Source organism: Helobdella robusta, assembly GCF_000326865.2.
Source record: "Helobdella robusta unplaced genomic scaffold HELROscaffold_24, whole genome shotgun sequence".
NCBI lineage: Eukaryota > Metazoa > Annelida > Clitellata > Rhynchobdellida > Glossiphoniidae > Helobdella > Helobdella robusta.
Window position 1 is genome coordinate 457,078 of NW_008704261.1, and position 18,341 is coordinate 475,418.

The 18,341-nt window shown below is 33.9% G+C and overlaps 4 protein-coding genes across 4 annotated transcripts in view; 1 reads left to right on the forward strand and 3 right to left on the reverse strand.

Moving 5' to 3' along the window:
* Nucleotides 1–297: 297 nt before the first annotated feature.
* Nucleotides 298–993, reverse strand: HELRODRAFT_172550 (hypothetical protein; the record flags this gene model as incomplete). Its single annotated transcript, XM_009019223.1, has 1 exon — nucleotides 298–993. The coding sequence occupies one exon, from the start codon at nucleotides 991–993 to the stop codon at nucleotides 298–300; it is 696 nt and encodes a 231-aa protein (XP_009017471.1).
* A 749-nt stretch (nucleotides 994–1,742) lies between these two features.
* On the forward strand, nucleotides 1,743–10,909 carry HELRODRAFT_191746 (hypothetical protein; the record flags this gene model as incomplete). The annotated part of the gene is made up of 13 exons (XM_009019224.1): nucleotides 1,743–2,175; nucleotides 2,789–2,987; nucleotides 3,542–3,666; nucleotides 5,452–5,563; nucleotides 6,259–6,614; nucleotides 7,309–7,430; nucleotides 7,616–7,697; nucleotides 7,897–8,058; nucleotides 8,385–8,748; nucleotides 9,436–10,117; nucleotides 10,252–10,482; nucleotides 10,609–10,657; nucleotides 10,721–10,909. The coding sequence occupies exons 1-13, from the start codon at nucleotides 2,167–2,169 to the stop codon at nucleotides 10,907–10,909; spliced, it is 2,682 nt and encodes an 893-aa protein (XP_009017472.1). The 5' UTR covers nucleotides 1,743–2,166.
* A 2,705-nt stretch (nucleotides 10,910–13,614) lies between these two features.
* On the reverse strand, nucleotides 13,615–14,190 carry HELRODRAFT_172552 (hypothetical protein; the record flags this gene model as incomplete). The annotated part of the gene is made up of 1 exon (XM_009019225.1): nucleotides 13,615–14,190. The coding sequence occupies one exon, from the start codon at nucleotides 14,188–14,190 to the stop codon at nucleotides 13,615–13,617; it is 576 nt and encodes a 191-aa protein (XP_009017473.1).
* A 741-nt stretch (nucleotides 14,191–14,931) lies between these two features.
* The window catches only part of HELRODRAFT_172553 (hypothetical protein), a gene marked incomplete at both ends in the record, with an annotated part of 6,854 nt that continues 3,444 nt past the window's right edge, over nucleotides 14,932–18,341 (reverse strand). The window contains 3 exons of the mRNA XM_009019226.1: nucleotides 14,932–14,991; nucleotides 15,385–15,468; nucleotides 15,882–18,308. Of these exons, the coding sequence (XP_009017474.1) occupies nucleotides 14,932–14,991; nucleotides 15,385–15,468; nucleotides 15,882–18,308 (2,571 nt within the window). The remainder of the gene's footprint in view (nucleotides 14,992–15,384; nucleotides 15,469–15,881; nucleotides 18,309–18,341) is intronic.

Sequence of the window (18,341 nt, forward strand, 5' to 3'; positions counted from 1 at the left end):
AAGGTAGTGTTGACAACATTGTGGATGGTGATGTGTTATTAGACAAAACGGTTGGTTTTGTTTTAAAAAGTGACATTGACTTTATAGCCTTTGACACCAGGAACGGTGAGAATGATGCTGGTGTGTAGGCAGGTTTGAGGCGATCTATGCCCACCAGGTCTCTCTGCTCCTTTTCATCAAGATTGGTTTGGGATAATATAAATCATAACTAATAAATATCTTCTGACATTTAACTTTTATAAATTTTTTATCTTAGTAAAATTCGATCTTCACATTTTAAGAATAGATGAAGTGATGCTACAATAAGGCACTTTGCCATTGAAGAGAAGAAGGCTCGCAAGGAGTAACCCATGAAGTAGGTATTTTACTCCCATCAGCAGCATCTAAGTATTGATCCCACTGATGTCTGATGTGTAAAAATGAACAAGCATCTCTACTTGGTAACTCGTAATAACCACTAAAAAGATTATTTTCACTCTGAGTTTCCCCAAATAAATAACTGTTGAGACATCTTTTATATTCATCACTTTCATTAATGACGGCTGCATTTATTATCTTCTGGTTGCGTTTTGAGTCCAAGGCTTGCTCAGTCTTCAACATTACTTCTAACGTCTTTTGTTCATGTCCATATACGACCAGTTGGTTGTTGAGGAAGACTTTTAAATTTTCTACCCTCTGATAAAATGTATTAGATTTGTCCAACTCCATCATACCTTTCACTTTCGATACTCTAATATCTTTTAACGACTTTAACAAGTTGAGCAATTTGAGATTTTTTTTCATTTCCATAATTTTCTTCTTCACTTCAGCTAATGTTAGGTCAGCGGAGTGCTTCATTTGAATCTCATTTTTTGCCATTGCCTCCTTTTCAGCAATCCTTTGTATCCATTCGTCGACACTCTTCGTGAACTCTTCCGATTTAATTTGTTGCATCTTTTTAATTAACATTCGGTTGTTTCGAGCTGCTACTCTTCTTTTGTGACGTTTCTCCATTTTTTCTCTCGGCGCGGAAATCATGGCTAACCGAACAACTGAAAAAAATCAAGAAATTTTAAAATAAAAAAAATGTAGAAACTTCTTTGTTTCGACGAACAGATTTAAAAGCACTAAACAAGCGAACAGTTAGTTAGAATGCACGTGAAGTTGCCTTGTTGTCGCTTGTTTATATATCTAATGGCCGCGTGCGTAAAATAGGGATGGGCGAGTATGCTTGTAAAATTGCGGTTAATCAGTATATCTATGTTTACTACTAATGCTGTTATTATTACATTTATTAGTAATGTAATTACTTATAATACTTATAATGATAATAATAACGATAATAATAATAATAAAAGTAATAATTTGCATTTGTGTAAAGTCTTTTAAGAAAAAGAAAATATCAAACAAAACACTACATAAACACAAAAATCACAACCATATATAATAATACTTTTTTCTTCCGCCATAAATTTAAAAAATTAAAAATTTTTTTTTTGAAAAAATAAGCATAAGGAAGTTTGAGATATAAATCATCTTTCTTTCATTTTAATTTGAATGGATCTGCTGTGTATGGATGAAACAACATGGATTCTTAAACACACACACGCACGAACACACACGCGCACAAACACCCACATACACACATACGTTTATTATTCTGTTAGTACACACACACACACACACTCACATACACACACACACACACATACATTTATAATTCTGCTAGTGTGTATGAATGAGCTATAATGTTATAGGTGTATGTATGCCTGCCTTGGTTTCCAAAAATCAGTTGTTTGATTGTTTGGTGGGTCAATTTTGTTTAGCCATAACATGCTCGTACACTTGTAGGTTTTTCATAATGAGATATTTTTTATGTAAAGGTTTCATGTAAATTTTTTGCGTAAGCAGTTACTTACACAAGAGGGTAGTTAAATAACAGTGCAGATTCAAAAATTGTTCAAAAAGCGCCCATGAATTCAATGCAACGCGATAATGGCCCGGTATAAATTCTTTGTGAAAATCGATATTTTTCTATTTTTCAAACTAATTATGTCACATATTTAGATAATTGGAAACAAAATTTTGCTTGAAGAAAACATATAAACCTATTTTTTTTTCCAAATTCATGAACGTTATTTTTGATTATATAGAAACGCTTAAATAAGTTAAAATTAAAATAATAAAATGAAGAATGTGAAATGATGAAGAAATGATGAAGAATTGTTAAGGCGTCTGGTTTTGCCGTTGAGTTACCGGGTTTAAATTCAAAAAGAACCTTACCTCTTCTCTCTCTCTCTCTCTCTCTCTCTCATTTTCTTTTTCTCTCTCTGTTATCTCACCTGATGTTTCTACTATTTTGAAATTTCTCGCCTTTTTTTATCCAGGGATAATAGATAGTAAGAATAATAAAAAGAATTAGAATAATTATAAGGAGAAATTTTTCTCTATTTAGAATGAAGATTTAACTCTTTGCTTGCGTGTTGTTACGTAACGACTCTCTTGCTTTCTAATGTTGTTGTTGTTTTTGCTGTTGTTGTTGGTTTTGTTGTTGTTGTTGTTGTTATAATAATCAAAATTCTAGCACGCTGCTTCTTATTGAGTTTTATGTAGTTGAGACATGTTAAAGAAGAAGACGACGACGATGATGATGTTAATGATGATGATGATGATATTGATGAGGACGATGTTAACAGTGCTGATAATGATAATAACAAACACTTATGAATCATTGTTACAAGTTTCTTTTTTCAATACTTGATAAAAATAAAACTTAATTCGTTTTTCTCATTTATTTCCCATCATTCAGACTTCAGCCACATCAGCAGCTACATCAGCGGCTTCATCATCGACTACAACAGTGGCTGCAATAGCGGCTTCATCATCGGCTGACGATAATAATGATAATGATAGCCACCAGAAACCTCGTTTACTCACTTCATCGTTGTCGTCATCATCATTCTCGTCACTGCCGACGAAACCTCAGACGCTCAGATTAAAAATTAAAGGTCTATTAAATTAAAAATTAACTTCGAATAAAATTTTAAATTGAGTTTAAATCGAAATGAAAAAAGTTGACATTTTATCAAAAAAAAAATTGCTTAAAATTGTCAATTAGGCTGAAACTCTTTTAAAATCGCACAAAGAATTACTTTTGGTTATCAATTTTTAATTCTTTAAAATTTAATTTTAATTATTACACTTGAATAATTCTCAAAATCCGTCCGCTCGTTTAGTCAGCCATTCAGTCAACCATCTGTTTGTTTTTATCTCTCACTCACTCACTCACTCACTCACTCACTCACTCACTCACTCACTCACTCACTCACTCACTCACTCACTCACTCACTCACTCACTCACTCACTCACTCACTCACTCACTCACTCACTCACTCACTCACTCACTCACTCACTCACTCACTCACTCACTCACTCACTCATTCATTCATTCATTCTCTCATTCACTCATTTTTTCATTCACTCATTTACGCACGCATACTTTCTACCTCCCATTCACTTGCTCATTCATTCATTCTTTCACCTATTCATCCAAATTCTCTAGACGCGTATTCTTTCATCGATGACGTCATTCAACATGGCGATCTTCTGAAGGTCGAACAGCTGGCCACGTGGGACTATCCCATCTTCCGGTTGGCAGAATTGGCGCCAACAACGCTGCTAACCAGAGTGAGTAATCACCATCATCGTCACCCTTTATAACTTTCCCCATTCGTGTTGTTGCTTTTTAGTTGGGTTTGTGCAAGAAAGAGGTTTGGTTTTTTGACGCATTTTTAAAATTAATTTCGTTGGATATATTGATTATTAAACATCCTTGTAAATATTATTTTCATACTCTATCAAGTTTATGTGAATAACTGTTAGACATTCTGCTGTGTTTGTTCTTCAGCGATATTTGAAAATGTTGTCAAAGTGTGATTTTTAGACTACTTGCGGTGAGAGTTTAAACTCAGACGTGACGAGAGTTGATGTAACTTGTTATGCCGTGGGATTCCGAGTGTAAAATTCAAAATTGGCTAAAAAAAAATTTCGTACCTTGGATGGTGACTGTATTGCCAGAGCCAGAGCCAGATTAGCTCATCATATTTCTTTAAAAATATTCTGCCAACAAATTATTGTGATTTGTGATATCAGATTGTATATTATCATTAAAAATGTAAGAATTGATCAGAATAACGAACTGATCATAAATTTAGTCGGCGCTGTTGTAATGGATGACAGCAGAGATGACGAAAGTGAGAATACTAATATGATGACGTCGACCACGATGCTGATGACGTTGTGGTCGCTGATGACGCCAGCGACGACATAACGATGATGACGAACGATGATTAAAGTGGCGATGATGATCGAGGAGACGATGACGACAAAGATGAGAAAAAAGAGGGTGACACTAGCAACAAAAATAGCGATGACAAACATGAGTAAGATGCTGATGATGAGGCAGACGATGAGATGATGTTAATCCATGATGTTATTTACATTTGGATCCCTAGAGAGTAACCCAACAGCGACAAGCTTCTTCGTCATCATTAACTTGTGATTATCTGTCTAGAACAATGTTCTCACCATCGTCTACATAACCATCGTCAACATCATCATTATCATTAGCAGCATCATCAGCGTTAAAGTTGTTATTACTACAAAAATCTTCATCATGATCGGTTTTATTATTTTAACAACTACCGCAATAGCAATAATTATATTATCATTATCGATACATCATCATTAAAAAAGATGAAGAAAGAGAAAGAGAAAAAAGAGAGAGCAAGAGAGAGAGAGAGAGAGAGAGAGAGAGAGAAATGAGTGAGTGAGTGAGTGAATGAGTGAGTGCGAGAGAGAAAGAGAAAGAACAACAATCATAATCTTTTGTCTGTTTTTTATTTAATTTCATTTTATCTTCTTTTATTTCAGTTAATCTTTATTTTTCAAGCCTTATTCATCTTTCACAGGATCATCTTCCCAGATACTCCTTTCTCCCATGTTTTTTTTTATTATTCCTCATATATCTCACTAAACCTACATCTCAACAGATTATACAAACGTTACAAACTTTACAACAACAACAACAACAACAACAACAGCAACAGTAGCAACAGTAGCTACTACTACCATTAGCTGCAACAGCTGCAACAACAACAACAACACAAACAGATTGTTTTACTTATATAAATGCTTTTTTAATTTATTTCCACGCATGTTAACAACAGACTCAAAACTCAACACGAATACATACTCATCCAACACCTCTCACTGACTTTATAAATCAGGATCTTCATGCATTTGAACCGAGTCTCTGTGACAACAGGGACAGGCGCCTTAACTAAAATGCCATCACAACTCCCATTTAACATTTAAGGATAAATTAGTAGAGATGTTACTCACTTTTACTTTAGATTTCTGTTTGTGGTGTCTATATTAGTGTACAAAATTTGAATTGTATTAATTATATAGGTGGCTTACAAGGTCTGGAATCTTACAAATTTCATGTCGGAGTTTAACATTCCCAGGCTCCCATTCCTGAAGTTCTTCCATGCGCTAGAATTGGGATATCATAATAATTATTGTTGGTTGGATTTGTGTTGTGTTGTGTTGTTGTTTGTTTGTTGTTGTTTGTTATTGGTTGTTGTTTTGTTTGTTTGTTGTTGTTGTTGATGTTTGTTTGTTTGTTGATGTTGTTGTTTGCTGTTTTTGTTTGTTGTTATTTATGGCTGTTGTTGTTTGTTATTGTTGTTGTTGTTTGTTATTGTTGTTGTTGTCGATGTTATTGTTGTTGTTGTTTGTTTGTTGTTGACTATAGTAGTTGTTTGATTGTTGTAATTTAAAGGTGGCAATGTTGTAGTGCTTTATTATTTTTTATTTATTTTCTGGGGGCTTTTACTTTGGCATATTTAAACTGTTTTTTATTCTCACTTATTATTAATTTTTACAACTTTTTCAAAAAATTACTGCAAAAAAAATTCAAATATAAAAATAAAAATTTCACCAGTAAACATTATCTAGAACACATATTTCCAAAAAATACAATCAACCGATAACCACAACCAGCCACCACAAAAAACGACAACCGACCACAACCAACCACAACAAACAATAAACAATCACAAACAACTACGATCAACCGCCAACAACTCTTGCCAACTAATAACAACTTTAACAGACCACAACCAACCACAACTAACCACAACTAACCACAACTAACCACAACTAACCACTACCAACCACAACCAACCACCAACAACCACCAACAACCACCAACAGACCACAACAGAATTCACGCCACTGACGTTCTCCATGCCGTTTATTACGTCACCTCCCAACCAATCCCAGCTCTCCTACAAAAACCCCCACAAAATCCTGAAAAACAACAACAACAACAGCCACCCGATATGACGATGGTGAGGCTAGATGAAGACGGGACGATAATTGATAACAACAACAACAACAACAACATAGATACTAATAATCCACAACAACAACAACAAAACCAAGAACCAACAATGTCTGCCAATTTTCCGTCTTTGGAGCTGATGGCGCTTTACATGGCAGCGGCTATTCATGATTACGATCATCCAGGGAAGACCAATGCCTTTCTGGTCTCTACTAATAATTCTATGGTTTGGCTTCTATGTTGTTGTTGTTGTTGTTGTTGTTGGTGATGCTGTTGTTATTGTTGTTGTTATTGTTATTAATGTTGTTGTTGTTGTTATTTTTATTAATGTTACAGTTGTTGCTGATGTTGCTGTTGCTAGCTATTGTTGTTGTTGTTGTTGTCAATGTGTTGATAAAGATTAAGACGGCAAAGACAATGACGATGACGACGACGATGATGATGATGACGATTATAATGATGGTGACGATGATGATGTTGATGTTGAGGATGATGATGATGAGGAGGAGGAGGAGGAGGAGGATGATTACAGCGACGTACTAACAATGTACTTCTACGTTATTGCACCTGGTTCCGTTCATTTACTCATTGCACTCATCCATTTTTCTTTCATTCCATTATTATCTTTCACCATAATCATCATCACCATCATTATCACTATTATAACTATTCTTCTTATTCTTATTCTTCTTCTTCTTATTATTATTATGTGATATGGCTATCATAAACATCATTCCCATTGTCATCATCAACTTCATCGTTATCATCATTCTCATCTTCATCATCATCATCATCGTCATCATCATCATCATCATCATCATTGTCCTCATGATCAAGATCATCATCATCTTCTTCATCAACAAGATCATCATCATCATCAACAAGATCATCATCATTATCATCATCACCTCTCCACGCAGGCCATCTTGTACAACGACAGATCTGTGCTGGAGAACCATCACGTGGCATCAGCCTGGCTCCTGCTGACCTCTGACCCCAAGTACAATTGGCTGGTCAACCTCGAGGCCGCCGAGTTCAGAAGGTTATGATCTGGTGATGATGATGAGTTTGATATAGATGATGATGATGATAAGTATGATGATGAGTATGACGATGATGATGATGTTGATGATGATCTTGATCATGAGGATGATGATGATGATGGCGGTGATGAGTATGATGACGACGAGGATGATGATGAAGATGAGTATTCATTCAATCATTTAGATTCCGTTTCTTGGTCATTGAGGCGGTCCTTGCGACAGACCTGAAGAAACATTTTGAACTTGTTGCCGAGTTCAACGCCAAGGTCAGTCGATTGGTCGAGCAAATGATTGGTTGGCTGGTTTGCTGGCCGGTCTGTTGATTGGTCGATTGATCTTGATTGATTGATTGGTAGATTGATCTTGATTGATTGATTGGTCGATTGATCTTGATTGATTGATTGATCGATTGATCTTGATTGATTGATTGGTCGATTGATCTAGCGCACTTTCAAACTTTCAAAGGTCAACTTAGGTGATGACCCGAGTGTAGATTGGACCCTGGAAAGCAACAGACTGATGATTGCCAACATGGTCATCAAAATGGCCGACATAAATGGACCCTGCAAAGAGACTGCCCTTCATCTGACGTGGACCGATAAGATATGCAGGGAGTTCTATGAGCAGGTGCCTTGGGTGTTCTGTGGTGTGTGTTGTTGTGTGGTGTGTCGTGTGGTCTTTGTGGTAATGTTGTAATATGCTATTGCATTTTGTCTGTTGTCTCTGTCTGTGAACATAATAACTTTCAACACAGTATGCGTATAGTCTTAAGAAATGGCGGGGTGAGTTGTTGATATTTTTTTTTATTTATTCACACATCCCTTACAAATTAAAAAATTCAAATCCGCCAACTCACCCCTCCACGAATCCAAAAATTCATCCCTTTACGATCCACAAATCACAAGTTTACCCCTTACAAATCACAGTTCACCCTTTTAAAAATGACAAATTAGGGTGACGAAGAAGCCAGCCTGGGCCTCCCTATCTCTCCATTCATGGATCGCAAGAACCCCCAACTTGCCATTCTTCAGAAATCCTTCATCGAGCATCTAGTGGCCCCCCTTTGCTACACCCTTTCTAGGGCGGGGTTTCTCCCTATCCGCCCCAACTATGTTGATGGTGATGATGATGATGATGATGGTGGTGGTGGCTTTGGAAAGAAGAAGAAACATGATGACGACGATCGGGATGATGTCGGCCGAAAAAATGGTGATGACGACCGGGATGAAGATGATGATGATGGTGATGACGACCTGAAAGGTGGTGAGAAGGACAGCGATGCTGCTGAGAACATCGATGATTACTGTGACGATGATGGTTCGTTGGAATGTACGATTTTGTTATTTTCTATAATGATTAGTGTTTCATGAATATATCAATAATACATAATAATAATTTTTTTTTGAACTCTTTTATTATTGCAGAAGACATAAAATCAAATCAAAATAGATAAAATGGAATAAAATTAAATAAAATTAAATAAATTGTTAATATTGTAATAAATTGTTAATATTGTTATGCACGATAATAATAATAATAATAATAATAATAATGGGAACATTTTTTATTTTTCACCATAAAATATTATTGCTGACCACCACCATCATCATCATCACCATTATTATAATAATAATAATATTAAAATAATAATAATAATAATAATAATAATAATAATAATAATAGCAAAATAATAATAATATTTATTACTATCTATACTTATCGTTATTTTTATTTATTTCACGTATTTGCTGAAAAATTGGCCTGGGCTTATTGAATGTTATCCATTTGGTATTGCCACGATCAAGCTCCCATCTTTAACATTATTTCCACAAACAACACATTCATCACCATCGTCATCGTCTCCATCCTGATCGTCATCATTATCACAATACACCATTGTCATCATCGTCATCATCACCACAATACATCATCATCATCATCGTCATCATCACCACAATACTTCATCATCATCATCATCACCACAATAAATATTCACCTTCTTAGATTTCTTGAACTACCACTACGAACCATGCAGTTACCTGACCAAAAACATCAAGCACAATAGGCGCATGTGGATACAACACATCAAACAATCCACTCTACCACAGGAATTGATTAACGTCACCATTAAAGTCGCCTCGTTTGATGACGCTATCGCAGCAACCACTGCAACCGCTAGTACTTTTGAGGTCAGTGAAGTTACTACTGCCACTACTACAAAAAGTACCACTGTGGCTGCTGCATCAGCTTCAGCTACTTCAATTTCTTCTGCTTCTGTAATCTTACCACATGAAATTGATATTCATAAAATTCTTCCAATTAGTAATTTCGATAGTGAAGTTGCTACTATCCAATCTGGTATTGGTATTAGTGGCCTGGATCATTCTGATGAAAATTTAGTGGCGAGTGTAGTTACTGCAGCAGATGTGGATAGTGTTTGTAGTAGGTTTGTAAGTGCCAGTGTTGAGTCCACACCTGTCCAAACTGTTCTTCTTAGTAGTACTGCAACAGATGCAGCAGTTACTGCTTTTACAACAGGTGAAACTACGACTCATACTGCTGTAGCTACTGCTGCCACTTCAACAACTACTACATCTGTTTTATCTTCAGAACCGTCTTTCTTGAAAGAAGCTTCAGCCTGCGCCCAAGAAGAATTTACAACAGTATTAGCAACGTCACAGGCAAAGTCGTCCCCATCATCGTCATTGTCCTCCTCTCCTCAACAGATGAACATTGCAACGACAACTACAACAACCCCACCAACAACACCAATAATAGCAACATTATCAAGTTTAACAACAACAACAACAACAACCACAGTTACGTTATTACCAACAACATCAACCTCTCTAACACCGATAACATTAACATCGAGAGTATCGTCAACGGTAACGCGGGCATCAACAGCAGCAGCTACATCAACAGCAGCAGCTACATCAACAGCAGCAGCTACATCAACAGCAGCAGCTACATCAACAGCAGCAGCTACATCAACAGCAGCAGCAATGGCAGCAACTACATTTGCTACAGCAGCCGCCGAGACGTCGCCTGGTAGAACGACATTAACATATTCTAGCAAGGGTTATCACTCTCCGTTGTCACCTCCCGCCACATCTAAGTTGGCGGCTGTATTTCCAACCATAATACCAACGTCACCAACAACCCCAACGTTATCAGCAGCAGTAGCAGCAGCTTCAACAGCGTCGAAATCGCCAACATCGCCAACGTCAGTAACATTAACAACAAAGTCATTCAAAGCCAAGGCAACAAAGCCGATAATTCTTGAAAGTTTTCAAGACCAGTTTTTTCCAACAGTATCGTCAACAACAACGCCATCAACAACAATGACGTCATCAACAACAACGACAACATCAACAACATCTACTACACCAACAACATCTCCTATAAGAGTTATAACACAACCATTATTGCCAAGAGGAAGAACGATATCAACCGCTCAAACATCGGTATCACCTGACACAGTTACTGCAACAACAACAACAACAACAACAACAACAACAACTACTACTACTACTACTACTACTACTACTACTACTACTACTACTACTACTACTACTACTGTTGCTGCTACTACATCAAGCAAAACCCCAGTTGCTATTTACACAGCATCCAGCGTAAATAGACAAACCTCAAGTATTCTTCCCAACGCTACTACTGCCACTTCTACTACTGCTACTACTTCTGCTACTTTTACTACTCTTACTTCTACTGCTTTGGCCACTCCTACTACTATTTTAATTACTACTTACACTGCTACTGCTGTTACAAATACTATCGCTACTACTATTATTACTACTGCAACTAGTGCTGCTTCTACTACAGCCACAAATACATCAACCGATAGTACGGCCACTGTAACAACTGCTAGTGTTACGACTTCTAAAGCTGTTTCGCGAGCTACTGACACAGCTGTTTTGACAGCTACTGACACAGCTCTTGTTTCCACAGCTATTGACACAGCTATTACCACAGCTATTGACACAGTTATTACCACAGCTACTGATATAGCTATTGCTTCAGCTACTGACCCATCTATCCCTACAACTACTGACACAGCTATTTCTACAGCTACTGACACATCTATTGCTACAGATACTGACACAGCTGCTACGACAGCTCCTGAAGCTGCTGCTACTGCAGCGGCTACGGCAACTGCTTGTGGAAGCCCTGACAACAGAAATAGAGAATCATCGATAGAGAACGTCGTTAGCACATTCTCATCAAAGAAGCCCTCTATGAAGTTCTGATGATGATGACGACGATCATGATAGTGATGACGACGATAGTGATGATGATAATGATTGCTAAGACGGAAATGGTAATGGTGATGATGATTATTACGATGGTGTTGGTGACGAAGACGACGACGATGATTTAATGACTTTTCATTTTTTACATTATTCATTTTTTCATTTTTCATTATTATTATCAATCAGTCATTCATGCACTTAATAAATGTCCCATATAAATAATATTTCTATTATATTTTTTAAAATATATAATTATTATTATTATTATTGTTATTATTATTTTTTTTATAATTTTTTTCATAATAATAATAATTTCATATGAACAATCTATAACAAAGAAAAATGCTAAAATTTTATTCAAAATATAGTAGTTCTTCCGCTATTGTTATTATTAATATTATTATTCTTATTATTATTATTAATTATTATTATTTTTATAATATTTAATAAGAATATTATTATTATTTATATTATTGCTGTCGTATTATTAATATTATTATTACAACTATTAATTACATTTCGAGTAACTTATAAAATTTCGTAAATAAAAAAATAATTATTCTTTCAACTCACCCCTAAATAAGAATAATAATAAAAAAGAATAATAATATAGTATGTATTATATGGTATATATACATTGCATAGTATATAGTATATATACAATATACCATATATATGTCTGAATAATTATACCCTAAAATTAGGTGTATTTCGAACTTTCTATACCATTTTTCTTTGGTGTATTTTAAATAAATTTTATAAAATGTACTAAAACTAGCGCTCCTAATTATGTTTTGATATATATATATATATATATATATATATATATATGATATTATATATATATATGCGTTTTTTGTGTGTTTATATGTATTTATATGTTAAAATTAACATATATCTATATGATATTAAACTCTATATACCGTCATGCATTTTTAAAAATTGATATTTTAAATCTATCAATTATCATGATGGTGTATGAGGATTAACTTTCTTTCATTATTTATCATACATGGCATCCATTGTCCGATGATTTAAATGATATTTTTATGATATCATATGATATCCGTACATTTTTGGTATCACGATTTTATGATGATGAATGATATCTTTATCGTATTTAAATTATATTTTTAGCGTTACCTTTAAGATATCTACACATTAGTGATATCAATTTATTTACAATATTAATAAATTTACGGTATCATTACATTGACGATATCATGATTTTATGATAGTATTGAATATCTTTATGATACTTTATGGTTTTAAGATGATATATTTGTTATTAAGTGAGTTGTCTAGGTGCTAATAACGTCCTTTTGTCGTTGGATCGTTAATAAAATAATTTGAAATAATGTTGTTCCCATTCTGGGTTTCATTCTTTTAATTGAATTGTCTTTCTTTTATTCTTTCTTTCTTTTATTCATTCATTCGTTCGTTCGTTCGTTCATTCATTCATTCTTTCTTTCTTTTATTCATTCATTCCAAAACACAACTGCACTTGAAAATTTTGAACAGCTCTGTCCGGATTTTAATTCGAGAGTAGAATTAACGCTAAAAGGCCAAACAAACCATCAAAAAATGTATTAAATATGGAATTTTCGACTGAAAAGAAGTAAACATATATGAAATGATTGAGATAATCAGCTATTGAAATCTTAATCGAATGAATAACCAACAAATTAAGCAGTTTATGTATTATTAAAAAAGTTATTTGTAATCTCGTCCCGTTTCGTGACATGTTTTATTATGCTCGTCTCGAAAAGATTTCGTTTCGTAAAAGTTGCCGCAACAAAAATTGTTGCCAATATTCAAAAGTACCTACTGTTGATGTTCCATATTTTGTTGTTGTTGCTGTTTAATGAGTTTTGTTGCTGTTGTTGTTGGTGGATTTTGTTGACGTAATTGTTTACAAATTTTGAAAAATAATTTCTCTGGGAACATCGTCAATCGAGTAAATGTTGAGAATTTTGTTGGATGTTGATCGTGTGTTGCGACGATTCAGCAACATCAAATTTTCATAGGCGCGTTTTCTTGCGAAGTAGTTTGCTGTTGTTGTGTTTGTTGTTGATGTTGTTACCGATGTTGTTACTGGCAATGATGTAGTTGATGTGATTTGTGGAAGAGTTGTTGATGTATTTGGAAAATTTGCCGACAGCAATGTAGATTTTTTCTTGATGTTGTTGCTGTTGTTAGCAGTGTCGTAGGCATTGTTGTTGCTGTTGTTACTGTTAATTTCGTCGTTTTTGTTGTAGTTGCAAAATTTCAAGCTTCTGCCGATGTGATTATTTTTCTCGTTCACATCGTTGTTAATGTCACGGCTGTGATGTTTGATGTCATTGTCGTTGATGTTATAATTGTTATTGTATGATACACTGTTGACGTAACTTTCGTCTTTCAAAAATTTCAACCTCAGATTTTCAACATTCCTAATGTTAACATTCCTAAGTGAACTTTTATTTCTGGCAATATAGTCGACCAGCATTGTCTGCACTGTGGGTTTTTCTCGGTGAAAATTTGGAATAAATCATTCAGTATTTAAATCATTTAAATCATATTAATTAATTTATAATTAAGTTATCTTAATTGTTCATTAAATATTAATTAATTGCAATTAAATAATTAAATTACTCCTCGCTATTACTCAATTACAACTTATTAACTATTAAAAATTTCTTCGATATTATTTAATCATCATAAATAATATAATTTTCACGTATTTTATTTTCAATAATTTAGAAACGTTTATTGATTTTTATATTTCAATTCACATTCCAACTTATACGTAGCCATTCAAAATTTTTCCATGACAACAAAACCATAAACACCGTTGCTATGGTAACACGAAGCGCTTTCGAATGTGTGATGTGCTTTCTTTCGATAGAATTTAATATAAAAAAAAATAAAAAAATAAAAGAATAATTAATATTATAATTTTATTACGACTTTATCATAATTATATAAATTAGTTTGTTGTTTGAGATAGTATAACATATAATATTTCTTTATATTTTTAAATATAAAAATGTTATACAGAAATGTTCGTTGGATGAAAGATGCACAGACTTAAATCTCGACACAATGATTTATAAGTATATGATTAAGAAACATTGACAAATAATAAATTTAATTACTCATTAATGTCATTTATTATTTAATTTTTATTATTATTATTACAGTTGTTAATTATTCTAATTATTCTTGTTTTTATTATTAATTTTGTGTATCAAAAAGTCGGAAGTAAGACGTGGCTTGAGATAGAATACACAGTCGGTATGAGAATGGTCTGTTGGCAGAAAAATAAATTATGATAAATAAAATATTAATATATAATAATAATTTATTATTATTGTTTTTGTTATTATTATTATTATTGTTTGTAATATCATTATTTATGTTTTTATTAATATCATATACATTATTAAATCGTTATCACTGACATGTAAACACGCCAACAACAAAAACAAACAACACACAAACAAACAAACAAACAGCGTACATACAAACAAACATAAAATAAACATACATCATTATTATAAGATACAAACGCCATAAACACGCATTGAGCAATAATACACAAACAAAAACATACAATAACAAACAACACACAAACAAACATACAAACAGACATACAAACAAACATACAAACAGACATACAAACAAACATACACCAACATACCACCAGGCCAATGATAAGGTAAAAGCAGATGTTCAAAATTTTGAAAATCTTCTTCATCCATTCAGAAAACTTGTACTCGCAGCCCTTTAAGAAGCCCAAACGATGGTTAATTTATAAATTATGGAAAAGTATTTTAATTACAATTATAAGTATAATTATGTACTGCTACGCCCAGACCAATTAATATATAATTAATTATTATGTATTATTATTTTTTCATATACAAAATTATATTATTTTACGATTAATTATAATATAAGCATATAACTGATATAAAAGTTCTTGCTTGTCTAGATGAGCCTTTAAAAGGGTTGTTTGATAAAAGGCGACTCTCTCTCTCTCTCTCTCTCTCTCTCTCTCTCTCTTTCTCTCTCTCTCTCTCTCTCTCTTTCTTTCTTGCTTTTCTTCTTTCCTTTTTATTTACACAGTGAACAAAAATATTCTAAAATAAATTTGGCAAAATTATGGAATACTAAATTATATTTAAACAATCCTACTTCAGCAAAAACGTTGTAATTGTCATCATCAGCGCCATCCTTCGCTCCTATAATTCTAACACTTCCGTCCTTCTCTCCATCTTTGGATGAATGAAAGTCAGATGCTTTGATGATGTTTGCATTGTTTGGTTGCGTTTTCTCCGTAGAGTCCATGTTTAAAAATGAATTTATATTTTTAGCGCGGTTTTCATTCTCTTTCGCGCCATTTTTTAGCGAATTCGCGCCATTTTTTAGCGAGTTCGCGCCATTTTTTAGCGAGCTCGCGCCATTTATCAGCGAGTTCGCGCCATTTTTTAACGCGCTCACACTGCTATCATCATTCTTTTCAAAGTTTTTGAAGCTGTTGATGTTGTGGTTGTTGTGGTTGTTGTGGATGTTGTGGTTGTTGTTTTTGTTGATGTTGTGGTTTTTGTGGATGTTGTGGTTGTTGTGGATGTTGTGGTGTTTGTTTTTGTGGTTGTTGTGGTCGTTGTGGATGTTGTGGTTGTTTTGGTTGTTGTGGTTGTTGTGGATGTTGTTTTTGTTGATGTTGTGGTTGTTGTATAACGTTCGTTTGTCGTCAATTAATTTGTTGTTGTTGTTGATGTTGTCGATGTTGATGTTGTGAAATTTATTGAAAAATATGCCGCCATTAATGTTGTCGTTTTTAATGTTGTCAACAGGATAATTGTGAAATTTGTTGTTGTTGTTGTTATGATATTTGTTGTTGTTGTTGTGATAAAAGTTGTTGTTGTTAAAAAGGTTGCTGTTTTTGTTGTTGTTATGAAAATTGTTGTTGTTGTTGTTATGAAAGTTATTGTTGCTGTTATTGTTTTTGTGAAATTTGTTGTTGTTTTTACGAGAATTGTTGTTGTAAAATTTGTTGTTCTTAGTAAGGTCATCGATTTTGATGATGTTTTTGTTTATATTGTTGTTGTTGTTGCTGACATCATCATTGTTGTTGATTTTGTTGTTGATGTAGTTGTTGATGTTATTAAGGTTGTTGTTGTTGTTGATGTTAAGGTTGTTGTTTATGTTTTTGATGATGTCTTTGACGATGCTGTTGTTATTAATACCTTCGATGTTATTGTTGATGCTGTTGTTGTTGTTGTTTTTGTTGTTGCTAATGTTTCTGATGTTGGCATTGCTGTCGTTGTTGTTGTCCTCGAAGCGAGTGAAGTTATTGTTGATGCTGTTGTTGTTGTTTTGTTTTGGCGGGAAAAAGTTATTTGTTGAATAATTAATTTCCCTCTTTGCGTAGTTGTCATCGCTATCAACACGAACAATGCTGATGTTGCCATAATTATCATAATTTATGCCAGCAGACTCATTATCATAATTTATGCCATCCTCATTATCATAATTTATGACATAATTATTTGGTATCATAAATTTACTCACATCCTCATGTACATATTCGTTGTAATGATCATCATCATCATCACCACCATCATCATCATTATAATCATCACCATCATCATTATCATAATTATTATTGTAATCATAATTAACGTATTCATCATCATCATCAGCATCATCAGCATCCTCATCATCATCTTCATCATTTTCATCTTCGCCATAGCTATTATGGGTGTTGTCATTATTATTATTATTATTATTATTATTATTATTATCAATCGATCTTTGATTTATATTATGGTTAATGTTGTTGTTTTTGTTATGGTTATACTTAATGACGTCATTATTATTATTATTATTGTTGTTGTTGTGGTTGTCGAGGTTGTTGTTATTATTCTTCATATTATTATTTTTATAAATATGCAAAAAGTTAACACCACCACTACCATTGACTTCACTAACAGCACTACTACTACTACTACTGCTACCAGCGCTACCATCACTACCACCACTACCACCAGTGGCAGTCGGAAACGTTTTACCGTTATCAAGTTTATCGACGTTATTCCAAAAACTATTACTATTCTTAATGCTGCTTAAATCGCTACCACCGATACTACCACTAGATCTAAAGTGGCTACCACCGATACTACCACTAGATCTAAAGTGGCTACCACCGATACTACCACTAGATCTAAAGTGGCTACCAACGATACTACCACTAGATCTAAAATTGTTGTTGCTACTAACACCGCCAAATCTCTTATCATCATTGCCATTGCTTCTAAATCTAAAACCGTCATCTATCCCACCACTACTACTTAATTTGAGATTGTCGCTTCTGTCGGTACCACCACCACCACCACCACTACTGCTGCTGCTACTACTCCTACTACTACCCTTACTACTGTGACTTGCATCAATTATGGTTAAATTACTGCCGAAATCATTGTTTCTGAGACTAATATTTTGTTGGTTTCTCTCATGGAAGCAGATTTTTTCCGGATTTTTACAGCAGCTGGTAGGCACGTTTGGGATTTTTGTGTTTTGGGACCAGTCTTCGTACTTCAGAATGCCACAACACTTGAACTGTGTGGTTGGTTGGTAGATTGGTTGGTTGGT